The sequence below is a fragment of the Odontesthes bonariensis genome, chromosome 9, assembly GCF_027942865.1.
Source record: "Odontesthes bonariensis isolate fOdoBon6 chromosome 9, fOdoBon6.hap1, whole genome shotgun sequence".
NCBI classification, from domain to species: domain Eukaryota; kingdom Metazoa; phylum Chordata; class Actinopteri; order Atheriniformes; family Atherinopsidae; genus Odontesthes; species Odontesthes bonariensis.
The window spans coordinates 12,215,738-12,237,382 of record NC_134514.1 but is presented as its reverse complement, the minus strand read 5'-3'; the positions used below and the strand labels follow the sequence as shown (position 1 = coordinate 12,237,382).

Sequence of the window (21,645 nt, the reverse complement as noted above, 5' to 3'; positions counted from 1 at the left end):
TGTTTATTTATGTTTGCAAGTTGTTGTTTTTTCCTAGAATGAAAATAATGCTTGTGTATTAGATAGATAGATAGATAGATATACGACCATTCTTCATTTCCACCAGCAGGGGACCGAGCAGAGTAAATGTGGGAGGAAAGACTGAATCCAGGGAACTGAGTCAGCAGCTGCTCGCTTCCAGCCTGTTGCTCCCTTAACTTCCGTGGATCGACATCAGCTCCACAAATGTTCACACTTTGACCATTTAAAATGGCTCTGAGCGGTGTTAGTGCACCGTGAGAAGCGTCTTTGAGAGGAAGAGTTGGAGCAGAAGAGAGAAGAAAAGTGGAGCGGACCACCCTGAGGTATCCTGTAACATCTCTACAGCTCGAACACGCCGCTTTTTAAAAGTTTACTTTGCTCAACGCGCTTTGCTGTGTAGCCTTAACAATTCCCCCGCAGTCCCTGTGAAATTTAGTTTACGGTCGCCAGGTTTCAGTTGTGTACGGAATCCAAACAAATGAAGGAAATTAGACTTCTTCTTGAGCGGGAGCTTTGATGAACAATAGGATTAAATCGGACAGTAAGTGGATCAGCACTGATTACAGTCGTCTGGCTCTTTAATTTAATGGATAACAAACGATGTCTCTGACTGGCTGCGTCTATATCTGGGCAGCCCACACTGTGAGTCCAAACTAGTGCCAGGATACTGACTCATTTGCATTTCAAGGGTAGGCTATTGTCTATTCCCTGGTGGCCTGGGGATATGAAATATTTACACAATCTGAACAAAGGTGGAACAATGAGGACAACGTGAGCTTCCTCATCTCATGTCCTTTTGTATAGAAACGTGCCGAAGACACGACGCTGAAGTTGGCATCCAATTCAGCATAAAGGGCCATTTCACTTCATTTTTTGTATTTTGATCGCCCAAAAAAGGGTCCTGTATGGAAACTACATTACTTAGAAAGCTCAAATCTGGATGGAATTATTCTAAAGAGGCTGTTGATTCATTAAAACCTTGATTGTGATTCGTGAAACCTTTTTCTGATTTGTGAAATTGCAGAACAGGGCCATTTTACTGCATTTTTGTTATTCTGCTCACACTAAACAGGGTCCTGTATGGAAACTACATTACATAGACTGCTCAAATCTGGATGGAATTATTCTAAAGAGGCTGTTGATTCATTAAAACCTTGTCTGGGATTTGTGTAACCTTTTTCTGATTTGTGAAAACACAGAACAGGGCCATTTCACTGCATTTTTGGTATTCTGATCACCCTGAACTGGGTCCTGTATGGAAACTACATTACTTGGACTGCTCAAATCTGGATAGAATTATTCTAAAGAGGGTACAGAGTCTTTAAAACACATTTTATTATTTATGAAAACTTTATTTGGTCATTGAAAATTCATAAGTTCCTCTGAGCTTTCTTTCTTCTTTTCATTTGGACCATCCAAAACCAGAACCTGTATTAAAAATGATTAAATATGGGTTTAATCATTGATCACATGATATAAATGATATCAAACACACTTTAGAATTTGTGAAACCTTTCTTTGTCCCAAAATTCACAGAAGTCCTCGCCTCTCCATGTTCATTTTAATTTCCATGAGGATCTCCCGTCTTTCACTACATAGGAAAAAGAAAAAGTTCATGCATTTTACGTCACTAACTACAAGAGTCTTCTTCACTTGTTGACTTTATTCTCATGTTCTTTTATCTAGAAACAATGAATTCTCTCACATTTTTTCCATCTGCCCGTGGTCCACCTCTGCCACCGCTTCAATCACTTCCACAGCCTTTATTGTTGCCTGCATCAGACATCCCATAGTCCAACCATTAATATGCCCTATTCTGTATTGGATGCTTTGATGAAATCTGCATCACACATTTATTGCTGTCTTCTCATTAATCTTTCCACTAACATGTGCTATCATTTCAGACCCTGCTTGTCTTCTCCTGCTCCCATCATAGTCATCTTACCTCCCATCTGAGTGCAGACAGGACCTCCTTCATCCCTTTATTAACACTATCTTAGATACTGTACCACAACTTCCTAATTATATCGTCTATCAAACCCGTAGTATTTTGCCATTATGTGTTATGTGCACTGATGAATTGGATATTAAACATTTTGCTGTTAGAGTTCACCCTATACCAGACAAGACAATTTGTGAATGTAAGGTTGAAATACATTTACTTAATCAAGATTTCAAGATCCAAATGAAAAGAAGAAAGAAAGCTCAGAGGAACTTTTTGAATTTTCAATGACCAAATAAAGTTTTCACAAATAATAAAATGTGTTTTAAAGACTCTGTACCCTCTTTAGAATAATTCTATCCAGATTTGAGCAGTCTAAGTAATGTAGTTTCCATACAGGACCCAGTTCAGGGTGATCAGAATTCCAAAAATGCAGTAAAATGGCCCTGTTCTGCATTTTCACAAATCAGAAAAAGGTTTCACGAATCACAAACAAGGTTTTAATGAATCAACAGCCTCTTTAGAATAATTCCATTCAGATTTGAGCTTTCTAAGTAATGTAGTTTCCATACAGGACCCTGTTTTGGGCGATCAGAATGCAAAAAATGAAGTGAAATGGCCCTTTATGCTGAATTGGATGCCAACTTCAGCGTCGTGCCAAAGACTGTCTTTCTTAGGTTTTGTTCTGGGTTTTTGTCATTACTCTTATGTGAACAGATATAATGCAAATATGATGAAACTTTTACGTATCTTAGGAAATTATTTTTGGCAGTAAGACAACATCAATAATCTCAGTCAAGAAACTGTTGTTTTGAGTCACCTACAAAAGGTGAAATGCTTATGTTTAATGTTTGGGACCAAAACTGGGGGATGTTTGGCTTTCTTAGTATCCACATTTGAGCAGCTCTTTACCATTAGCCTAAAAGTTGAATAAATAATGTGGCCCACAACCATACAATAAACGTTTCTTACAACAACATAGCCATTTTTCAGTTAGGGTCTGTATAGTTAAAGCTGTAATGGTCTCTCCAATAGACGGAAAGTTAAAGACATTAGTTTAAACATTTTAAGCCTGATTAGTAAATGGTTTTGAAGCTCAAGGTCAAGCTGTGGTGTAAAATAGGATGAAAGCTTCCTGAGCGAACCGCTAGATGAACGAAGAGCTGTTTTATAATGTCAAAAAGGTCTGGAAGATTCAGTGGAGCTCTAACTTATTACTTATTTTTTATGATTTCATTCATCTGACAATTCTGGTTTAAGTACACAGTTATGTATCTTTCTATGAAATGAAATGAAAAATGTTGATTTGTTTCCCAGAGCCGACGTCTTCAGATTATTATATATATATATATGTCTTATTTAACACTTTTTACCTTAACTGACAAATTTGAGGATTTTTTTCTGCTTCATAACTCTTTTCAGGCTTTTGATTCTTTACCAAACAAAACATTTGACGATGTCACCTGGAAAATCCTGATGGAAAGTTTTCAGTTTTCCAAAGAAATGATGATTAGTTGATTAAACTGTGAATCTAGCATGTATGATCTTATTGAAATTAGATTTAAGTTTAATTAATGGCCTTTTAGTTATATATATAATATATATATCCTAATGTCTGGACTGTGAAACCAGAATTGTGATAAAATGATTATGAATTATCATCATTGATTGGTTGATTGATAAGTTGTCTCTCTGTCCAGTGAGCACTCCCTTGAGGCCTCATGTCTGTCAGAGTTTCAGGCATGAGTGTTCTTCCTCCGGTTCGTCGGGACCGAATCATCGCTCAGCTCCCTCAGGTAAAACCAGTCAGTGTTGTCCGCTGGTTGTTGTCCTTAAACAGTTAACAGCCTCTCAAAGCTGCTTTTCTTTAGTCCTTCAGGAAAGAGGCAGCTCTCGACACGAAGGATGATTTCCACGATAAAGTGAAGACCGCTTGCCAGGAGCAGCGAACCGGCACCGTGGGGTGAGCACTGACACCTACATTTATGCAGTCTGCACTGAACAACTCTTATTTATTTACTTATTTTATTCTTGCCAGCAGATTTAAAATCTCGAAGATTATCGTGGTGGGTGATCTGGCTGTGGGGAAAACCTGCCTGATTAATAGGTAAACCCATTCACTCATTTATTATGTGAAAGCCAGGTCAAGTGATTGTTTTGTTGCTTGGAGACTCTCACTACATGACTCTCATAAATGTTGGTTAGTTTGAACAACAGAAGCAAAGAGATCTCTTTACACAAAATGTGCAAGTGAAAAAGGAGAGACGGCCCATCCTGTGTCAGAGTGAGTATGTATGGACCCTACTGTCTTTGGCGCTTTGAAACTCGCTAACTTCAGGGCTGAAGTGGAGAAATACCCATTTGACTCTGCAGAACTTAATGTTGATAAACACTTTCCAAATGCACTAAAAAGTAAATGTTAGAAAAAGGTTATTTTTTTTAACCATTGTATAAAGGGTTATAGTTATTTGCTGTCAGAAGAAGCCAATGTTGAAGTGCCTTTAAAGTCCCAAGAGGCTGTGGAGCTCTGCAAACTGATAAGAAGCTAAATCGCTACTAGCTCCGAGAAGGCTGGGGCAGCTTGGAGGTAGCAGAGCAAAATCTCAGGTGGAGCGAGATGCCGGTGAGCTCGCATGGCTTTCAGAGTGCTACTGCTCCATGCTCGGCCTTGCTTCTACTGTGTTCTCTACCTGGCCTGTACTACATTCTCCTGAGCTTGATAGCCACTCCTTTCATCTGTTCTTCACAGCTCGTTCAAATTTGCTGTAAAGCCCCATTATGCAAGTGATCAGGATTCGTTGGCAGTGGTTCTGCTGAATGGTGTGCGTGGCATTTACAGGCTGTCTGACCTCACCTTTCCAAGACTGTCAATGGTCATGTTCAAGTGCAATAATATTGATGGCCACTAGGACCTAGTTCCAAAATGTCCCAGGTTTCAACACTCCCATAAATAAATGACCAACTTCTCCTATGAAACTCAAGGTTAACACCATTTATATGGTGTCATTAGCTAGATTCATTCCCTCTGACCAGTGACTTGATTATCTGAAACAGTCAGTGGGGTCACATGGCACTGTAAAGAATCGGATTAATAGCTAAATTACAATAAGACAGTTATTAAGTTCATGTTTACACCTTAGTTTGAATAAAAATTGGACCGGATCGGGTTACTTGCAGTCAGATTAAGACCCTGAGATAACTCGGTTGAAAGTCACACTAAACGTGCTTGTAGACTCTGAAGCACGTGGAGAATTGGACTTTGCGTTCTGCGCATGCTCGAGATTTTTTCCCGGGGTCGTGAACCGGAAGTCAGAGGAGACGATATTCCTGTTGTTGTTGCCGCCGTCAGAAAGAAACAAACAACGCGATGGAGAATGCGCCGTTGTGCATCGCATTTGTGCAACAACCATGCTCATCACAAAGAAATGAATGCCTGAGTTTGTTGTTGTTGGTGGTGGTGAAGAAGTGGCTCTATTAGCAATAGTTGAAATGGGTACAGCGCCACCTATCGTACCGGGTTATTTTTGTTCCAATGTTTCCATTTACTCACCGCTATATATACTTGGATAATTGGCCTTGCTCAAATAAGGAGCATACTCCAACTATAGCTATAATCGAATTAATCTCATCATGTAGACCACACTATCAGAGATGTCTTCTGATCTGAATCATCACACACCTTCATTATCACTTCCTTGGCGATGTTATCAGTGTGAACCAGTTATGGTCCTTGTCTTTTTAGATTTTGCAAGGATGCCTTCGATAAGAACTACAAGGCAACGATCGGTGTTGACTTTGAGATGGAGCGCTTTGAGGTGCTGGGTGTTCCTTTCAGCCTGCAGCTGTAAGTCTGATCTGTACTTTTTCTTTTTCTTTCAAAGAAATGAATTAAACGGTTTAATGTGACGTCGCTCATCCGCATCTCTCTGTGTTGCAGTTGGGACACTGCAGGCCAGGAGAGGTTCAAATGCATTGCATCTACATACTACAGAGGAGCTCAGGGTAAGTCATGTGTTTCCATTTGTCCTTCCATTTTCAGTATTGTTTAATTGGGAACAAAACGTCAGAAGTGTCCAGCTGCAATCATACTAAAGCAATATTTTCCTTTTTCTCAGTTGTGATAATCGTGTTTGATTTAAATGACATTGCCTCTTTGGGCCATTCAAGGTAAGCAAATTGAGCACAAAAATATTGTTCACACTGATTTGTCTTGCCTTGTGGATTTAATGCCATGTTTGGGTGTCTCCAGGCAGTGGCTCGAGGATGCCTTGAAAGAGAACGACCCCACCGCTGTTCAGCTGTTCCTTGTTGGCACAAAGAAAGACCTGAGTGTACGTCCTCTACTGTTTGAAGTGAACATGGGTTCAGACATTTTATGTTGTTTTTCCTGGACTCAGATGTGAATTGTTTGGATAGATGCCAGCAGCACAAAGAGTCTGTGTCCTGGGTCAAACCCCAGGAATGTTTTTCTTCCTTCACTAGACCCCAAAAGCATAATGTGATTGAGGCAGAAATGACGAACACAGCAGCATTCCTAAGACTTTATTTACTCAGTTTCAAGCTGTACCGATCCTGCTTTTCTATTTTGTGAAGTCTGTAATGATTTCCAGCACCCTGCATGTTACTCATTGAATGTCATGTTTTTTTTTCAACCGGGAGTTCAAAAGATCCTAAAGATATTGAGTTAACAACGATCTAAAACTGAGAAAAGTTGCAAATGCTCAGGCACCACTCGCACGCGGAAGTTTGAAACAATATGTTACTTTCGTTCTCGTAAGCTGCTCAATTTCACATTTAAGTAATCATATTTATTCATTGGCTAATTGTTGTAGCTCTGATTAAATAAACCTATTAGCTGGGCTTTATTAAGTCAGACCGGTTTTTTGACATTGGGCCCTTGATTTCACATTATAACATGATGTTCTACTCACCCCTGCTTGTTGTTGAACATTTGGAGCTGTTCCGAAGATATTCGCGAGGCGTCTGGCTGCTCTCTTGAGATATTCGGCCATGAAACAGTTTCCTATGGGCAAGCTTATACAGGCACAAACTATGCTGTTTATAATTTATTAATTACTGTACACTAGCACTGATAACGTGGAGGTGCGTCGCTTACTTAAAAAAATCCGGGTTACTAATTTTGAATTTTAGCCGAATGAATAAATAGGCAGCAGGTCTGTGGGCTGTCTGTGGCAGTAGCACGACGAGGACGTCAGTAACACCCACTTTACGACGAAAAAATCAAAATTACAGTAACCCGGATTTTTTTAAGTAAGCGACGCACCTCCACGTTATCAGTGCTAATGTAGAGTAATTAATAAATTATAAACAGCATAGTTTGTGCCTGTATAAGCTTGCCCATAGGAAACCGTTTCATGGCCGAATATCTCAAGAGAGCCGCCAGACGCCTCGCGAATATCTTCGGAACAGCTCCAAATGTTCAACAACAAGCAGGGGTGAGTAGAACATCATGTTATAATGTGAAATCAAGGGCCCAATGTCAAAAAACCGGTCTTATCCTTTAAAGTGGTAGAAAGTTACATTGATACACTTTACTGTGGTTCCTTTGAATACTTAATTTGACAACAACTTCTCACATTATCTCAATTTACAGATTTTAATAAGTGTTTTTAGGCTCCAGGATGAGTGTTTTTTTTTTTTTTTTTGTTTGTTTTTTTTTACCTTTGTGAGCATCTTCATTGTTCTAGCATATTGAATAACAGATCAGCTCTCAATAATGGATTGTAGTTGTGGGTTTCAAATATATTATGAAGAGTTGTGTTTGATTGCTGTTTCTGTTTTGTGTGACAGTCTCCTGCTCAGTATTCTCGGATCGAACAAGATGCCCTGAAACTAGCAAAAGAGATCCACGCGGAGTATTGGGCTGTTTCATCGCTGACAGGTGACTTTTTAGAAGACTGCATTTTCAAATGCTGTGAAAAGTTTCATACCAGCAGGACAAAAATTGTAGCTAAAAAGCCATAGACTTTATATAAGTACGAACATAGTCATCTGCATCCAAAAAGCATCAACTTCTGTCACCAAACACTAAGTCCATAACTCTTGAAATCCATGATGGCCTTGTCAGCCAGATTCACTCCCTCTTTTCAGTGAGTTGGAGAACCTTGGTATTTAATAGATTCAAGTCCTCGAAGAACCTCACTTTTGTCTAATCACCTTTATTTTCCAAAAATACGGTCATTTGTGGCTCCAAAAAGGGCAACAATTTGGGGACTCTCAAGGCTCTAAAACACATTTGGCACACATTCGCCATGGTATTGTTTAGATATGCTTCCGGAAAGTCTTGTACTGATGGTGGGAGAGTCGGACCGCTGGGTAAAGTCTTCTCCAGCACAGATCAAAGATTCTCACTGGAGTTAAGCTTTGGATTCTGTGGTGACCAATCCATGTGGGGAAAAAAATATATATCTTGCTTTCTGAACCTCTCTTTCACGATATGAGCCCAATTAATCCTGGCATTGTCATCTTGTAATGTGCCCGTGCCATCAGGAAAGAAAAAAAAATGTATTGATTGACAAACCTGGTCATTCAGTACCTTCAGGGAGTCAGACGACCTCATTTTTGTGCACATAATGTTTCTGAACCCAGATCTAACCAATGAAGCAACCCCGATCAGTTTCTTAGTTAAATCCAAATGTTGGTCATTTTTATTTATTCATTTTTTCCATGCCAGGCAGTGTATATGATGGTGAAATATTCCAATAATGGAGAAAGCCATTTATTAATTTACAGCACCTTTTACAGAAGGAGGGTCTGATTTGAAAGTTCAACCTCAGTTACTGAGCAGGTTTATATATCGTTTTGCTCTCAGAGACAGATATGAACTGAATTTCTTTTTCCCTTTTTTTCCCACATATAAATGAACTCGTAGATATTTGTCCAATTTTTGTTGAATGAGTTCTGTTATGGTGTGTTTGAAATAAAATAATTTGCTCTGTAAGGTAAGACACTACAGGCAAAATCATTTGGTTATCCCCCCCCCCCGTATTTTCGGTCCAATGGCTTATAGAACCAATAAGTATTTGTACACATTTAAATTTTCTGAATGGTTTGGACCACAATTTTAAATTTTAAAATTACCACCACTCTAGTTTTCATGCAGTCGCTGACGCATCTGACTCCTCCTGCAGGGGAAAACGTGAAAGAGTTCTTCTTTCGAGTTGCCTCACTGGCATTCGAGACAAACGTCCTTGCTGAGTTGGAGAAAAGTGAAACGAGGCAAATCGGAGACATCGTCAGTGAGTATCCCGGCGGTCTCGAAACACGACAATGATTAAATGTCACATATTTTAACGGAAAGCTTTGTGTCCCTCTCAGGAATTAACAGCAATTCAAACAATGTGTACACTACATCAAAGAAGAAGCAGCCCAACTGCTGTCAGTAAAGGATGGAAGCAGGAGGTTTTAAGTCAGACGCACAGACTCGGAGTGAGGCTTTTCTCAGCAGATGGCTGCTGTCCAGCTGAGTTGGGAGGATTTCTGTGGTCGGAAGAGGGGGAGGGACGCTGACGTTTCATTTCCTGATGGGTTAAAGTCAGTTTTTCCTGGCTTTGGGAGCTTTCCTCCATGGGATAAGTGTGGATTCTTGTGGTGCTGCTCAATTCAACATGCTGGGAGCTACAGATTGACACAGAAATAGCACACAAAAATGACTGTTGTGGTACTGCCAAGAAACCAAAGACCGACTGTAGATGTTTGCTTTGCTGAGAGCTCGGATTAAATTTTTAGTCTTGTTGCTGTAGTCTGTTCAGTACTATTAAGTTTTGTTCACAGTATGTACTTTTAACCCGCATTTCTCCAAACATTACCAGTTGTATTTGTGAGGGGCTTAAAGAGATAAAGTAAACAAGATTTAAATTTTTACCTGGCTGATGGTCATCAGTCGGCCCTTCAGATTTATTATGTGATCCTGTGTGGGCGCACTTTCAACAGACTGAGACCCCTTTTCGTATTACTGATTCTTTACAGGTACTTTTTCTTTGTTTTTAATAAAATCAATGACTGAATTTATTGACATAGTGTATGTGAATATTTACCATTTAGAGTGACTGAAGTGTCTCATTGTTTATTTTACACGTCAGTAAAAAATTACAAAAGAGAAAATTAATCATATCAATTTTTTTCAGTTATTAAAAATAGTTAAAATGTAACTAGGCAATCACTACACTGTATTTCATTAATAAATACAAGTCTATGCAAGTATTTTGTGTCCATCTCAGTTTTATAAAATGCCTGCTCTTCTTCATTGAAGTCCTGAGGAACCATGTCTACTTGCTAAAGCTTTTAAAGGAGTCCAGATACTTTCCATCGATTTGGCTCTGCAGCTCCTCGGGGATGCAGTGAGAAGACTTGTAGTTTTCCTTAATCCACTTCCCTCCTTCAGTGTTTTCGATGGCGACGGCCGTTACACCTGCAGCAAACAGGGCAAGATGTCTAAACTCAAGTGCTGGACTTCATTGAAATGTCATCCTGATGACTGACCTACAACTGTGGCTCCCAGCTTCTCCACCAACTGGATGGCAGCCTTCATTGTGCCTCCAGTCTCTATCCACTGGTCCACTAACAAGACCCTCAAACCTGCAGCAGAACACACACGTCAACAGCAAATGTCTGAAATGCGGCTAGAAATGAAAACATTTTTAAAAAGGAAATGAAGTTGAGGATTAAAAGAGAAACCCATGGAACATCTTGGGTTTATACAGTCTACAGCTGAATTAAAAAGTAATAGTCTTTTTCCCCCGCTTGTTTGAGTTTTTCTTACTATCCCAACTGATCTGAGGTTTAAGACACAAGCATAAATGTTCATTCAGGTAAACATACATACAGAATCTGCACCAATTACGGGTATGCACTAAATTATGAACGCTTTAGAAATTAAAAAACAAGTATGTATGTATACATGTACTGTAGGTTTGACATTAATGGTGCCATATTAAAGTGAGAAAAACATAGATTTTCTGTGGTAGTTCAGGGTAATCCTACTAGGCATCATAGAAGAAAGCAATCCAGATGTGTGGACCCAAGTGTGTGGATGTGGACAGACCTGTAGTTTTCCCAGACTGCAGAAGCGCAAACAGGTCATCTTTGAGGTATGGAGGGTCTCTAATTATGTTAACAGCTTTAATGTCTCAGTCTGTGTCAATGTTGACATTATTTTGTGAAATAAAAGGCAAGGTACATCCATTTCTTGCAAGAGAGAACACAACAAATGAGGATAAGCTATTTTAAATTTCCTTATATGGCCAACATGCCTCTGATTAAAAGTAAATACTGTATAAACAAAAGCTGAGGAGACTGTGACTCAACAGGTTGAGCCAACTTTTCCCTCTTCAGCTCCAACAATGAGAATTGAAGAAACGAGGAGCTGGAATGTATGTTTAAAGTGTTCAAATTTTTAGTTTACACACTCATGATATAATTTGAGTTCAACTAGGAGTTGCTTTACTACAAAACTATGTAAACACTTAAGCTGATTCTCTTCCACCAAGGGCCAAAAAAAGGAAAATGTTCTTGTCAATCCATTTGTGATATATGTTTTTCAAAATGCCAGTAAAACAAAAAAAGCCTTTTTAATTTCTAATGCCAAAATTTCTACAATAAATAAAGTGCATATTAAAAGAACACTTATTTAAAAAATAAATGTGAACAAATAGATCCAACTTTGATTCATTCGAATAACACCAGATGGTGCTGTATTACAAGCAAGCAAGTTCTTCAACTCCTGTGGGCTTATTACGTTGATCAGAAGCAATCAGTTGGTGGTTTTAGCTTCCCAGACGCGAGGATTCGCTGCTTTTAGTTACTGATTATTTTTTACTGAGATACAAACACATCATCTAGGATGTGGAAGATTAAGAAGTAAGACATTTTTCACTTGTTTATACTGACTTAACAGATAAAACGAAAAGCAATGTTGATCTTTTCTATCTTTAATCTATCTTTTTTGTTCAGTCTTCATTTTGTTTAAATTTTGACGAAGATTTTCATTTTCTTCACAAAAAGTGAAGATTTTCAAAGGGAGCTTTACATTCATAAAGCTTCCCTTGGCATAGCAAATGTGTTTAGCATAAACGGTATTCAGATTACAATTCTGCTGCCATAATGCTGGACAGGACAAGGGAAAAAAAAAAAAAAAAGTGAAGATTTTCTCTTAAGTGCCCTCTCAAGGGCCTCAGTTCAGAGCTTTAGTGTACTGATTTTTACATGGAAGTGATCAAATTATTCTAATTATTTGTAGCTTTTCGAAACAGAAAGAACAATCTAACTGTACTGATACCGCTGTCAGCCCTCACAACACAACAGAACAGTGGAAGACAAGAGTGATCTTTTCTCTCTTAATCCTCTTGATCCAAACATTTTTCTTTTGAAGGAATACTTATGCAACTTAGTTTAAGGAAAAATGGAAGATTAACCTGGTTTTAGCACATCCAGCCTTACTTCCATAGTCTTTTCTCTGCCCGTGTAATCTGTGTAGTTTTGGCTTTGGGTTGCAACACACAGATGGCCCGCTTTACGAATAGCCAGAAAACCTTTTCCAAGAGTGGTGGCAACAGACGCCCCTGAAAAACATCAAAAATAGCCTCTGAACAGAAATGTGGTCAATCTTCCTGTGAAAGAGCTTGGCATGCCATGTGTGAGAGGCAGATCTTAGATGGGTAAACTCTGTTTCTAAATTTAGTACCTTTGCCTGAGGGTTCATGTTTCTCAACCGATGTGCAAGCACAGAAACAACCTCTTTAAACGAGGTTGGTCTGCAGTGTGATCGCTTTGAACTGTGTATTTTTCCCCTCAGAAGATAAACTGCTTTGTTTTCTCACCAAGAATAAATCCCATTGCATCTATCCCAGCAACCAGGTCAATGGTGTCGCTATGGAATGGGCCGAGGAGATCTTTCACGCAGTCTGCCAGAGCCTGGATCAGGAGCAAAGAGGGTAACTACACACCATGCAAAGTGTGCACACGATTGTGCAGCTGAAGACAAAGAATCCACTGCGTTGGCCTCATACCTGGGGGTTGCAGTAGAGTCTCGACGGGTCCAGCCAGGCGAACGCTGGCCCTTTTGTGTTTGGGGCCATCAGAGAGAGGTACCATCCTTTCTGCCTGTCTGCAGGAACAGTCAACACGTCCATTTGAAGTACAGCACTGGTCTGTGAAGTTCGAGGGACAAACTGGGGAGAACCAACTGGACTCTTAATGAGAGAGAGTCGTTCAGATCAGGTTCCAGGAGGGTGAATGGTGGGTGGGGGGGTGCTGTTCATGACACTGCAGTCAGTTACAGAATCTCTCTACAGTTAGGGAAGACTTTTGACAATCAAATGAGCTAATCATTTATATGATCAGTCTCAGCCTTGTCCAAGTGCTCAGGTCCTCGTTAGAATCCTGATGTCTTTCTTTCCATCAAAGAGTTGATTTTAAGATACTGCTGTTGGTACATAAAGCTTTTGGTTTGGGGCCAAAGTACACCTCAGATCTTCTGGTACATTAGGAATCTTCAGACATCTCAGGTCATCAGTAGCAGGTTTACTCTGTGTCCCCAGAGTTGGAATAAACATGGAGGAGCTGCTCTCTGTTTTTATGGATTTCATATGTGAAACCAACTCTCTGCATCAAAACTTGCTTCTTTTAAATCAAACCTTGCAACTTTCCTCTTCATCACTGTGTTTAATTAACTGATTTCCCTGAAGGACTGAATAATAGCAGGTCCGTCTCTGTTTGACCTTTTTCTGTTTTTCTGCTTTTATGTTCTATGTTGAATACTTTGAATTGTTGAATTGTACTGTTTAAATAAATTTGCCTTGTCTCAGAAAATATTAGGAATTATTTGTATTCAACACCCTCTTGTTTTGTGTTTAATAGTTTGGGGCCATTAAAGATAAACATTTTCGTGTTTCACTTAAATCCCGGCATTTAGGATTACCGTCACCTGTTGTAAATGTGTGTTAAAATGTTTCCATTTCCTTTAATGTATTCAAGAGACTGTCTTTAATCAGGTAACTGTCAAACATTGTGTCAAAATAAAACCCATCAAAGACCAGACTGACTGAACGCAATGCATCATCACTAATATAAAGTGTAAAAATAGACATAATACTGGAAGAATGTGAAGGTATTTGTAATCAGTTCAACTGCATCTTTTGTTGTTTTATTTGCACATTTCTTGCAATCATGACAGATTTTAGATCCAACTGAAGCTCATATATGGAATTTTGCTTCAAGCTTGTGACTGAAATCGCGATTTTAAACACTGTTGAGGCTTCGGCCTGCTTTAACAGCTAAAAAACAAAACATACTGAGGATTCTTTTATCGGGAGAAAATGTGTTATGATACTCAGTCAGTTGTACAATATAATTGCAGTTATTTGAGATAATCTTCTCAATGTGCCACTTTGTCTGAAAAATATTATATTTTCATTGTTTTCCACTATTTTATAGAGTTGACTGTTTACACACATGTAATGAAGTCTGTTCTGCAGCAGACATGGATATGAGCAACAGAAATGCATGCACTACTATAATAACTGCATAAAATGAACTGAGACACTAACATTACTCATTTAAATTATTTCTGTGACAGTAGATCATCTGCTAAAATGTCATAATTGAGACAACTCCCATTGGAGTTCATCTGTGTTCCAAGCTTCAATAGCCTTTAAACACACATTATTCCTCCCTTTTGTATCAAACTTGACCCCTTCCTAATTCAAATATTTCATAAATAAAATCCAGATTTATATTTCTAATCAGAGCGAGCCTTAATGCTGAAACCAACCAATCAGAATCAGAAAGCCTCTTTGATGAGTTTCCACAAAAGCTCATTTCACATTAGGTGAATAAAGAGCTGGGAAACATGTTTCGGCATGCATTACAGAGCTGTTAAACACTGGACTCTTTGTCATGTTCTCTTTATGAATCACAGGGCATATGCAGGGCCCTGGGAGAGTCACTCTGTTTGAACAGGAGTAGATGTCACAATTTTCATGAGAAAAACTAATGGACATCATGGTTTTGAACCTAGTTTTGGACAAACGGATCTGTTGCTTCTGCTGAAAACCAAAGCTTTTCAGACCTGTGAACTATACTGTCTGTTCTTTTGCTGCTACCCTCAAAAATCCGCAGACCGTGTCTGCATTTCTTAGGTGATGACATGAAGATCCATAAAAAATGTGTGAGTTGTTTCTTTACTACACCTAACACCGTGGTCAGTGGACTGAATGAAGTGGAACTAGAGATAAAAATGTTAATCCTTCCCACATGTAAGTTGTTATTGCTAATAACAAGGTCGGGATCACGTTCACTGCAGCAGAAACTCAATCCTTGATCTCACTGTATTCACAGTATATTTCACATCTCATAACCGGAAAGGTTTTTAAACAAAGAAATATCTGAAATTTCATCTGAGTGTCATGAAACAGATTTCAAACTGTTCTGACACGTCTGCCCGCAGCGCTCCAACTTTCCCACAGTCTGGTTTCATGTGGGCCTTAAACCAAATCACCTTACCATAAATGATGCAGTGAATACTGTCTTTAGCACAAATCCAAGATTTACAAGATAAGAAACGCGGATATGAACAAATTTAATATGTTAACCTGTCTGACAAATAATGCTGACTCAGCTTCTGGTGGCAGCAATAACCTGAAGGAATCATTTTCTTTATGACGTTTGCAGCAGTGGTTAATAAACAGCTCTTTTTCAGACATTCTGTTGTAGAGGTGCTGCTGTGTTTGGAAACATTGTCCTGTTGATGATCCAGTTTCAGCCCAGCTTTAGCTGTCAGACAGATGGCCTCACATTTGACTCTAGAATACCTTGGCACAGAGAGGAGTTCATGATTGAGAAAATGACTTCAAGGTGCCCAGGCCCTCCACCACCATGTTTGACAGTTGGTATGAGGTGTTTGTGCTGATGTGCTCTGTTTGGATTCCTCCAAACATGCTGCTGTATAGCCAAACACACCCACTTTGTTCTCATATGTCCAAAGGATATCTCTCCAGAAGTCTTGTGGTTTGTTCAGATTCCTTTTTCCTTTTTAAGAAGAGGCTTTCTCCTGCAACCCTTCCAAATAAGCCATACTTGTTGAGTCTTTTTCCAATTGTACTGTCATTACTTTACCCTCTTAATTATATTGAGGCAATAAGAGTTTACGTATAGTTTTTCCACTTACTGCCTGTGAATTTTATCTTAGGTTTTGTTATATGAATAATGATATTGTATAACTGTTGTTATCCGTCGATGGTTGTATTTACTTCATTCTAAGACCTGGTAGGAGGCAGATGATTTTTGACAATATCCTGATACATAAAGCCTTACAATAGGCGTACTTTCTTTTTCAAATATTGTAAATAGTGTAGAATAGTTGAGTTTTATCTCGGCAGGACACTTCATTTGTTAACTGTGCAGCACCTCAGGCTCACACTGACCCCTCTGCTCGACCAGGGGGCAGTGTTCTGCAGCTGATGTCTGTGAATGCTGCAAAGAGATTCCTACCGAGCACCAAACAGTGCAATAATGCTTCACCAAGGGTCACATCAATCTGTAGAAGCACATGAAAAAGCTAAAAAAGATTGGGATCAGTATTTCCATAAGATTAAAAAAAAAACTGTTGTATTTAACACTAAGTGTAAGGAGCCACGTTTAAAGCTGTGTTTTTAATGTTGGTTCATTGTGAATGTATCTAAAATACACAAGTAAACCTTTGAGGTGTTTTTATTTAATTTAGGATTATCAGCCTTGTTTGTCAGAAATACCTCCAGAAGTAACAACTTTAATTCATGGAAAACTTTTTTTTCAATCCCCTCCCTCAAGATGTGGTCGAATGTTGCCTCTGCTGATTTTACATCATTTCTCTCCGCCTTCCAGCAATCGGATTTCAGTGCCTTGAGTAGGCAGGATCTCCTCCTCTAGAATAAGACCAGCCATGTGACAAAAAACTGGGCTGATTCAAAACGTAACCTGACTATAGGGTTTTTTTTCCTTCGAAGATAGAGAGCACCCACTCGAAGATGCAGCAGACTTCATTGTGTATTATTTTGTAAATGAGATTTTAGAAATAAGTTATGAAAACAATTCATTCTATTTAGATAATAAAGACAGATCCACAAAATGGCGTATGTGTAAGGGCTGAAGTGATTATAAAAGCACAACTGCAGCTGCTGCTATATTAATAACTAAGTTAAAAAAAAGTTTGTCTTCCACAAATATTTTTGAATATCAGAACCAACAGTTAAGAAATTCTATTTAAGATCATCCATTTTTTCACCAAGCACACCTAACTTAATTGAACCTTGACATCTTTCCTAACGTTCATCAAGAAATTCAAAGAAAATAATTATCATTATACTATACGTACATACATTTATATATATATAAATACATATTTGAGCCAATGTATCTCATAAGACATGGTTAAATCTATTGCAAACAGATAATATTTCAATACGCAACTAGAAAGGGTTGAAATGTAAGGACATCTAATAAAATCAACCTGAAACACAAATTATGTTGTAAATTGACCTATATTTACCTCGTGTCAAAAAGCAGTGGTCATAAAACACTGAACCTTTTCTGACTTTGAGGCCTTTCGGTCACTCGGTGCAGTTTGTATGAGACTATTCCCTCTCTTCACATTCCTCAGTGAAAGAGTTCTGTCTCTACATTGGGATTTAGGTCATCACCGATTCAGGGCCTGTTTTGAGGCGTTTGAAAGATGTCCAATGTCCTGTGTTGGCACAATCACCCCATGCTTGTTACCATGGAAAACATGGGCAAGAACCTCCTCCATGCATGTTCCCAAAGTAAATCTCCACTTTCTCGGGGGTGAGCTGAGGGGGTTGGGAGGTAACTCGCGGTCATGTGTCTCTCTGCGGTGGAAGCTGGACGTTCAACTCCTGAACACCCACAAATTAACCCTCTGCTCTCCTTCTGTATGTTTCTCTGCAGTGCGAGAATAAACCGGTGGTTATAACTGCTGGCTGTGAGTAATACAAAGAGATTTGGTGCCCAGGCCAAAGAGGTTAATCGTGCTGACTCCTCCCAGTATGACCATTTATCGCATTAATGATCGCACCACTTCAACGTCGCCTTTAAAGTGGGAGGGCTGCACCGGAGTGCCAGAAAAACCCCGAGGAGCTGTCTCCGTTACGCGTGGTGCTGAAAGGGCCACTCGCCGCATCATGTGGTCGGTCTTCTTTGTCTTTCTGTCTTATCTGGACAGAAACGTCGTCAAGGGCGACTTCCTGAGCCGCGCTTTGGACGTAGAGAAGGAGAGCAAGATGATGTTCTCCATGATCAACGGCACCTTTTGCGCAAAAATGTCAATCATAGGAGATAACTTCCTCTATCAGGTGTCAGACGGAGCCGAGGTAGTGCGCACCGTGGTCAGTCCCGCCGGGAAGGTCGTCAACTGTTCCGTCATAGTGAATCAGATTGAGGTGAGATCATTCATGCATGAGTGCAGGTTGGGGCTGAAGGAGCAGAGAGCCGGGCAGCAGCTGGACACGCGTTTTGCGCGCATGGATGATGCCAAGCTGATGTGCCGGGAGTTTAAGGAGAGATCAGAGCGCAGCAGCAGAGAGAGGAGGGATGAGAGCGATGACAAGGTCCTGAAAAGATCCAAGAGAGGGTTTACTTACCCTGGGACCCTTTGGTGTGGAGCCGGTAACATGGCGGATAACTATGACCAGCTGGGTAAGCTAAAATCTGTACAAAAATGTTGATAAAATATTTTGTCCTAAGAGTGTTTACCAAGCCATTTTGACAGTGACCCCCTATCCGCAGGAGAGTTTGCAGACACTGACAGCTGCTGCCGCATTCATGACCACTGCCCTCATGTCATTCACGCCTTCTCCTCAAACTATGGACACACCAATTTCAAGTGGCACTCAATCTGTCACTGTGACTGTGACAATGTGTGAGTAAGAATAAATCAAGTTAATGTCCACATATAGAAATTGTAGCAATATGTAAACATTAAGATGTAGCCTATATGAAAATGATGCAACACTGGTCATCAACCTTTTAAAGAACTGGCACAAAAATCAAGAGAACTGACATATCTGACATTGTGAACTTAAACATGTTGAATTTACAGACATTAAGTTCAATAAATAGCCGTCCGTAGATTTTTACAAATTTTATTTTATTCCCTGTCAAATCACTTGAGTTCACAGAATTCAGTGCATTCATGTCATCGTGACAAATTCCAGGTGGCAAGTTTTACAACCAATTTAAATATATTTTTGCATTTACAATCATTATTATTACAAGTACTTTAAGAAGATGTGTATTTAAAGAGTCTGCAGAGACTAAATAAAGTCAAATTGTCAGGAGAAACAGCTGAATAATATGTTGCAGAACCAAATAAAAGCTGATGAAGCTTGATCAGACGGATAAAAACAGAGTGCATTTAATTCACTCTGGAACTATAGTTAAATAGTTACCATTTAAATGCATGTCCACATGTTTATCATTCAAATCATGCACCTGCTCCTGTAATGTCAGTCCTCTCTTTCAGAGCAAACTGTATACCTTGAATGATTTCTTTGTTCCCTCTGCAGGTTGAAAGCCTGTCTGAGGAATGTCAATGACACATCCTCCAGAATTGTTGGTCAGGCGTTTTTCAATGTCATTGGTGTTCCCTGCTTTGAGTTTGCCTATGAGGAGCAGTGTGCCGAGCGGCACTGGTATGGCCTGTAAGTATCAGCATGGAGTTTCAGATTGATTTGCAACAAACTGCACTGTATTGCTTTCTGAAATTAACATCCACCACCTCTTCTCTGTGCTTTCGCCTAGGTGTAAACGATATGAGAAGCTCCCCATCGCTGTGCTAAGAGAGGCAGTGCCATATGACTTTGGAGGGATTGACGTCATTGATGAACTGCCGATTGCTCCTCCCAAGTCGAAAGATTCCAAGAAAAGCAATAAAGAAGACAAACCGGAGAGTGTAACTCAGTCCACAATGTCAGGCCCAGAAGAACCGTCACTTAGAAACGTTGTCACGGCTGCAGAGGACTTCATCAAGGTGCTCGCTACAGTCTCCACATCTCAAAGCTCCACCGCCGACTCCGAGAAAGACGAGGCGGAAAGCTCAGAGAAGAAGAAGAAGAAGAACACAGGTAAGAAGAAGAAAACCAACAAAAAGCAAAAAGGAAAAGGAAAGGGGAAGAAGAGAAAGCAGAAGGCAGAGTCAGGCGTGAAAGTAGAGGAAGGAGCTGCAGTTTCACCACCTGGCAGCAAAGCAGAAGAAGTCTTGGCTTTGAATAATTTCATCAGTGAGTCATACAGTCACCAGCAGCCAAGTATAAACACAAACAGAGTTGATGACAGCGAATACGAGCTCAGAGCAAAAGACGAACCCTTCAATGAAGTCATGAGAGATGAACCAGCCATGGATAAGGAGATAGCTTCCTTAACGTCACCTTTGTCAATTCGAAAGAGGCCAGGACAGTCGGACACTGACGCTCTGAAAGAAGAAATCTCTTTCTCCACAAGCAAGGCAACTCTAAATCCACACAAAGCAAAAACCAGAGGACAAAAAAAAGGGAGGAGAAAAAAGAGCAAGAAAATCATTTCTTCTTCTTCTGAAGACCTCGTGTTGAACACAGAGAACTCAAAGGTAGTTTCTGTCATCATGGCCATTACTACAACTCCACAGTCAGAGCAACAAAGCTTCACTGGATGGCAACCCTTTGTCAGCACTACCAGTGCCCCCATTGTAATCCCCAAAGTCCAAAGGATCAGGTCAAAGGAGAAAGGAGACAGAGAGGGGAGGAAGAAAAGGAGGAAAGCCAGCTCTGCTGCTCCTATTGTGCCTGCTGACCACCAGAATTCCTCTGTGGACAGCCTGAATGTCATCCCTCACACCACTCCCACCATACAGTCAGTTCCCACCACAGAGCCGCAGTTTTCACACAGGCCAGATGTTTACAGAGAGAGCATTCAAGTTACAGCTCTCAGCTCTACCATTAATGTTTTGAACAGGCAAAGGTCAAAAGAGAGACGTCTTAGAAACAGACGGAGGAAAACAGCTGCGCTTCCCTCAAGTGAAAACCCACTTTTTTCTCACAGCAGGTCTGAAAACGTGCCCGCAGTTCTTACAACTCCAGACACTCATGTTGCAGTGAGCAGCCTTGCAAGCGCTGCTGCAATGCAAGAAACAGTAACTCACAGTGAATGGAGGGTTTTTACAACAGCCACCCCTTCTGTCAGCACAAAACGCCACCAGCTGCCAACCAGACAGCAGAGGAAACCAAGAAAGAAATCTGACACAGTTTCTATCCCTAAACAAACTGAACCGGTCACACTTGCAACCTCACTACTCAGCATTGCCACAAGAGAAGAGCTAAGGTCTGAAAAGCCCTGGATGACCATCTCAGCAGCACCTGTCATGAGTCCACTTCAGCTATCAATTGAGAAAGCAAAAGCACAATTCAACAGGAAGAAAAGAAGGAAAGCTGTGCAGTCTAACAGGCAACAATGAGCCATGTGTTGCAGGTGTAGCAGGAGTAGCATAGAAAAGTATGATCTTATCTGACAAGCTCCCGGTGATAAGCTGAACAAGCTTCATGATATTCCATTTAAAAAAAATCAAATTTGATTATAATGTGAGAATCATGTTTTGTAATATTTGGCCTGCATGTCAGTAATAAAATTTCTGAATGATT

At 40.0% G+C, this 21,645-nt stretch overlaps 3 protein-coding genes across 4 annotated transcripts; 2 read left to right on the top strand and 1 right to left on the bottom strand.

Annotated features, from left to right (window-relative positions):
- The first annotated feature begins 155 nt into the window (after positions 1–155).
- rab34a (RAB34, member RAS oncogene family a) lies at positions 156–10,221 on the top strand. 2 transcript variants are annotated; one of them, XM_075473143.1, is made up of 11 exons: positions 156–344; positions 3,664–3,759; positions 3,835–3,926; positions 4,002–4,070; positions 5,706–5,807; positions 5,901–5,965; positions 6,079–6,130; positions 6,213–6,294; positions 7,775–7,865; positions 9,115–9,222; positions 9,302–10,221. In XM_075473143.1, the coding sequence occupies exons 2-11, from the start codon at positions 3,685–3,687 to the stop codon at positions 9,367–9,369; spliced, it is 804 nt and encodes a 267-aa protein (XP_075329258.1). In that variant the 5' UTR covers positions 156–344; positions 3,664–3,684; the 3' UTR covers positions 9,370–10,221. The 2 variants fall into 2 exon arrangements, with proteins under 2 accessions (XP_075329258.1, XP_075329260.1); XM_075473145.1 differs by having other exon boundaries at positions 4,005–4,070; positions 9,302–10,218.
- Positions 8,971–13,333, bottom strand: LOC142388174 (adenine phosphoribosyltransferase). The gene is made up of 5 exons (XM_075473146.1): positions 12,991–13,333; positions 12,802–12,895; positions 12,397–12,543; positions 10,466–10,561; positions 8,971–10,394 (listed from the first exon to the last, which is right to left on the bottom strand). The coding sequence occupies exons 1-5, from the start codon at positions 13,111–13,113 to the stop codon at positions 10,252–10,254; spliced, it is 603 nt and encodes a 200-aa protein (XP_075329261.1). The 5' UTR covers positions 13,114–13,333; the 3' UTR covers positions 8,971–10,251.
- A 1,659-nt stretch (positions 13,334–14,992) lies between these two features.
- On the top strand, positions 14,993–21,645 carry proca1 (protein interacting with cyclin A1). Its single transcript, XM_075474347.1, has 5 exons — positions 14,993–15,149; positions 17,924–18,670; positions 18,761–18,893; positions 19,540–19,674; positions 19,775–21,645. The coding sequence occupies exons 2-5, from the start codon at positions 18,022–18,024 to the stop codon at positions 21,459–21,461; spliced, it is 2,604 nt and encodes an 867-aa protein (XP_075330462.1). The 5' UTR covers positions 14,993–15,149; positions 17,924–18,021; the 3' UTR covers positions 21,462–21,645.